General features: G+C 36.6%; 1 protein-coding gene and 1 long non-coding RNA gene across 2 annotated transcripts; both read left to right on the top strand.

The window, feature by feature from the left end:
* The first annotated feature begins 7 nt into the window (after positions 1–7).
* LOC109587736 (uncharacterized) lies at positions 8–1,844 on the top strand. The gene is made up of 4 exons (XR_002187764.1): positions 8–85; positions 961–1,174; positions 1,232–1,314; positions 1,381–1,844. It is a non-coding gene; the product is annotated as an uncharacterized LOC109587736 (long non-coding RNA).
* Positions 1,845–2,266: 422 nt separating this feature from the next.
* Positions 2,267–3,316, top strand: LOC109587735 (uncharacterized; the record flags this gene model as incomplete). Its single annotated transcript, XM_020003960.1, has 5 exons — positions 2,267–2,398; positions 2,458–2,689; positions 2,753–2,856; positions 2,911–3,090; positions 3,145–3,316. Coding segments are annotated over exons 2-5 (475 nt in total), but the record flags the coding sequence as incomplete, so codon positions are not given.
* Between the last annotated feature and the right edge of the window lie 1,699 nt (positions 3,317–5,015).

The following is a 5,015-nucleotide window of genomic DNA, read 5'->3' as shown; positions in this document are numbered from 1 at the left end:
CAGGAAGACAGTTACATTGCAGAAGAAGAAGAAGAAGAGAAACCATCAAAGAAAGAAGATGAAGATGAAGGAGGAGGAGGAGGAGGTAAATGAATATAACCATTATTAGTATTGATGTCCTTATGCTGTGTAGAAAGTTTGAGTCGATTCCGACTTTAATTTTTCAAGTTATGACCATTTTTTAAAATGAGCCAAAATCTGAAAAATTGCCTGTACTATATATAGCCCATGGTTTTTTCCAAATAATGGCTCTGAAATCACTTCCAATTTTTATTATATTTTCTGATACATATTGATGTCCTTATGCTGTGTAGAAAGTTTGAGTTGATTCCAGCTTCAATTTTTCAAGTTACGGCCATTTTAAAAAATGAGCCAAAATCTGAAAAACTCCCTGTACTTAGCCCATGGTTTTTTTCAAAAAATGGCTCCGAAATCACTTCCAATTTTTATTACATTTTCTGATACATATTGATGTCCTTATGCTGTGTAGAAAGTTTGAGTTAATTCCAACTTCAATTTTTCAAGTTATGGCCATTTTAAAAAATGGGCCTAAATCTGAAAAATTCCCTGTACTATAGCCCATGGTTTTTTCCAAAAATGGCTCTGAAATCACTTCCAATTTTTATTATATTTTCTGATGCATATTGATGTCCTTATGCTGTGTAGAAAGTTTTAGCTGATTCTGACTTCAATTTTTCAAGTTACGGCTACTTTAAAAAATGAGCCAAAATCTGAAAAATTCCCTGTACTATTTGTAACGTGGTAGCGTTACTATAGCCCATGGTTTTTTCCAAAAAATAGCTCCAAAATCACTCCCAATTTTCATTACATTTTGTGATACATATTTACATGTATATTATCATTATTTATTATTGTTGTTGTTATTATTATTATGGTTATTATTATCATTATTATTATTATTATTATTATTATTATTATTATTATTATTATTATTAATAGGATCTCTCAATATCTACTGCTGAGGCTCATGGTCATTCAGTTATTATTCCTAATTATCCTGATGCTGATAGACTGGCCTTGGCGGAAAAGCAACTGGGGAATACTAATGAGGGAGGGAGGGGCAACTGGTGATTGTTTACTGGCAATGAGATTGGGAGCATGTTGGGCTGGTAGGCCATGGAAAACTTTAAGAAAAAGAACAAAAATTTTGACGGTAAGTAATCAAAAATTTATTAATAATTTGTATTAATTTTTTGCTATTATTTCGAAGGTTCTGAAGTCCATTTAATATGCAGTACAGTTTCATCAAAAGTATTACGATCAATAGCTAAAGTTGAAGGGATCCAGTTTTCAGTTAGTGGCTAGCGGGACAGTCTTTTATTGTAGCTCCTCCTCTTTCTCCTCCTCTTTTGTTTGTAGGAAACTCTCACTGGGTTCAGTGGATGGGTAACTTAAGCCACAGCTTCCTTGAGAAAGTGGGAGAGGAGGCTTTTTTGCTTTTGAAGAAGCAATAGGATTCATGTTCGGTACTACAGTACTGGATAAAGATGGAGTGAGTGGAGCTACTGTGACTGGAGAAATGGCTGCCTACCTTTAATGGACAGAGATTCTCTTCACTATTGGGAGACATTTATTTAAATATGGTCAAGTTAATTGTCTTAAGCAATTCTTATTTTATATGTCACTCAAAATAAACGATAAAAGAACTCTTTGATGGACTGAGAAAAGATGGACCAGTAATTATAATGAGCTAGTGTACAGTATTTTGAATAAAATGTCCCTCCTCTATCTCCTACAGTGTCCCAGTACTTGTGGTCCAGCTGGTGTTACTAGTGTATGTGATATTACTGTTGGGTATGACAGTACCAGACCTCCTCACTATAAACCAGTCAGGGGCGTATCTAGGAATTGGGAAAGGGGGGTGCTGAGGGCGCGCGAAGCGCGCCGCGATTTTGACCACACCCACTTTTACGGCGGTAAAACGGCCTTTTCCTGCATTTTCGTCAATTACGGGTGGGGCCAAAATCATTTCAAGCATACTGCTCTGTTACTGGTACTTCTGATTGCTCCTTAAAGCACTGGAAACTGCTGAAATCATGATAAGGGGGCTAAATAACTTTGTTAAGAGGCTTGGTAGTGATGCAAGAGTCCAGGACTTTAGTAATTTTTTCTGAGCCCAGCCATGAGGGGGGTGCTCAAGCCCCCTCAGCCCCCCCCCCCTAAATACGCCTCTGCCAGTGAGTGTAGCCTGTCAAACAGGTTTACTAGTGTTATAATACCAGTCAGTATTACAAACAGGTACGGTATTACCAGTTGATCCTGGTAGTCAGATGATCATGCTCTCTTTGGATAATAATTGTGAGTTCACTTAGAGGACCTCAGGGATTGAACTGAAGATCAAGTATTATGTGTACATGTTCAGTCCTCCTGGAGTATAGTATGTTTTACAGCCATTATTTTAATATTTATTATTATTATTATTATTATTATTATTAGTGTTGATGAGTCCTCACTTAAAGATACTCTGTCTCGTACTGTTGATGATAATATTATTACTGAATTCATTAAACCAGATTATTATAATTTAATATATAGATCTTATGTGAGTCTATTGTAATGTGTTTAGTGTTTAATGTTATTCATTGGTTGTTTTGATAAGTTTGTGTCACGTGATCAGTAAATAGTTTGTTGTGGGAGTGAACTGTCAAGATGGCCACTGGTGGATCAGGTTAACTCTTGTGTCAGTATCAAGTGTTCAGTGTTTGATTCACTTTATTTCACTTTACATTAGGAAGAGATACTCAATATGAAGGAAGGTTATTATATGAGGAGAAAGGTTTAAATGAATATGTAGCAATATTTACTGTAGCTAAAGATGCAGGCACACTCTTTGATGTAAGTATATTATAATGAGGTATACATGATGTGTATTAATGTCTTTTATTACAGTATAGGAATAGGAAGCACCCTAAGATAGTTGGATTAACGCAAAGTATCAACTTTACATTTGTCCCGCAGCAAGACTCTACACTTATATCAAGAGGTGATTATATTGAATTAAAGTTTGATACTCCACAAGTTAAGCCAACCACTGGATGGATTATTAAACCTCACACAGTACCTTGTAGAGTAAGTACTTGTATCATGTATATATATAATTAATGTGTGTGTGTATATCAATAGATATATAGAAGTGATGTTGATAAGGTTGGTACACCTGGTTATCCTGACCCTCCCTGCTGCAGTATATCGATACATGCTACACCTGATGCTGTTCTTAGACTACATTATACTATACCAGTGGAAGGTGTGGTTAAACGTTATACATTGGACATTAGAAGGACATTAAGAAGAGGTAAAATAGATTAGAGTGGGTGTGGTCTAGTATTAATAACCACACCCATTACACTACTCACAATGCTAGTACTAATATAATGATATTCATACCTTCAGTAGTATAAGTTTTGTATTAAATAGAGTGGCTTCAGTGACGTCACTTTTTGACGTCATAATTACTTCCGTAAGGCAAAAATTAATGAGCCTTATTCGTTTATAGTAGTAAAGTTGCTTCTTCCACAGCTTTTTTCATACAGCACAAGGCAGAAAAGGAGTACAATACAATTATAGCAGTAGTAATCAGAAAAGTGGCGATAGCAATAATTATAGGAGGAAAAAGACAAGACTGTGTTCACTTTGGCCACTTCACTGGTTCTCTATCCGAGGACTTTTTGCTTCCTTTGCATCCCTGAGTCCAGGAAAATGAAAGAGCAGCATGAATTAGCCATGCTCATAGTTAAGGAAGCCTGCCAGAAGAGTTTATAGCGCTGTAAAAATGAATGGCAAAGTAGCTATTTTGCCATATGGAAATAATTATAATGCATGCTATGACGTCATATGAAACCGCTCTATAAGTATTACCTTAAGGATACAATTGTTAGTGTGTACTTATTTTAGCGATTTTCATGAAACTGACATTTTGCTGGTACTTAATTTAGCGTTTTTGATCATTTGGTATTAATAACTACTAGAAGAATGTAAAACATTAAAGGGATAAGCCTAAGCAAGCTATAGATTATGTGCTGTGATCTACATGTATGAGCAAGCAAAGCAATTGCACAAGTCTAAATACAATAGATCTTGTTGCATTAAGGCTTAAATTACTTCATCACTGACTCTGCAGCCATTATATATAACATGTAAAGTTATCTTGCTTACAGTTAGAAGCAGTCACTGAACGAAGAAGACTGTCACCTGCTTTGTTAACCTAGGCTAACTGCTAGAGAAGTCTTTGAACAGCAGTTTAATATTATCTTGCTGACCCTAACCGTTTCAGAGGCGTATTTAGGGGGGGGCTGAGGGGGCTTGAGCACCCCCCTCAGGGCTGGGCTCAGAAAAAATTACTGAAGTCCTGGACTCTTGCATCACTACCAAGCCTCTTAACAAAGTTATCTAGCCCCCTTATCATGATTTCAGCAGTTTCCAGTGCTTTAAGAAGCAATCAGAAGTACCAGTAACATAGCAGTATGCTTGAAATGATCTTGGCCCCACCCGTAATTGACGAAAATGCAGGAAAAGGCCGTTTTACCGCCGTAAAAGTGGGTGTGGCCAAAATCGCGGCGCGCTTCGCGCGCCTTCAGCACCCCTCTTCCCCAAGTCCTAGATACGCCCCTGCGTTTGCTGTAAATAAGCTCAGACTTGCTGACTGCCGCCATTTTATTCATTGTGACCACACCCACTTTCAAGGAAGTTATCTATTAGACCATATATATACAAACACATGGATTGGAAATGGTCTGATATTTTTTACACAAGGCTTGTTACGAGATCAAAATGGCTGCCTTAGAGATGTAAAATTACAAACCCTGTTTATTGAATATTTCTTGACTCTTGAGTATCACTGACACTTGATAACAACTCTATAATGTAAACACTAATAGTTGAAATCAAATAAAACATGCATGCATAGTAAGTTTATTAAAAATAATCAATAAATGGCAGTATTCTTCATGGCAGAAACAGCCTTAAAAATATCCACAGGAACAGCAGGGGATCCT

This window comes from Amphimedon queenslandica, unplaced genomic scaffold (assembly GCF_000090795.2).
Source record: "Amphimedon queenslandica unplaced genomic scaffold, v1.1 AMPQUscaffold_12464, whole genome shotgun sequence".
Taxonomy (NCBI): Eukaryota; Metazoa; Porifera; class Demospongiae; order Haplosclerida; family Niphatidae; genus Amphimedon; species Amphimedon queenslandica.
The sequence above is the reverse complement of the archived record's forward strand: the minus strand, read 5'-3'. Positions and strand labels throughout refer to the sequence as shown.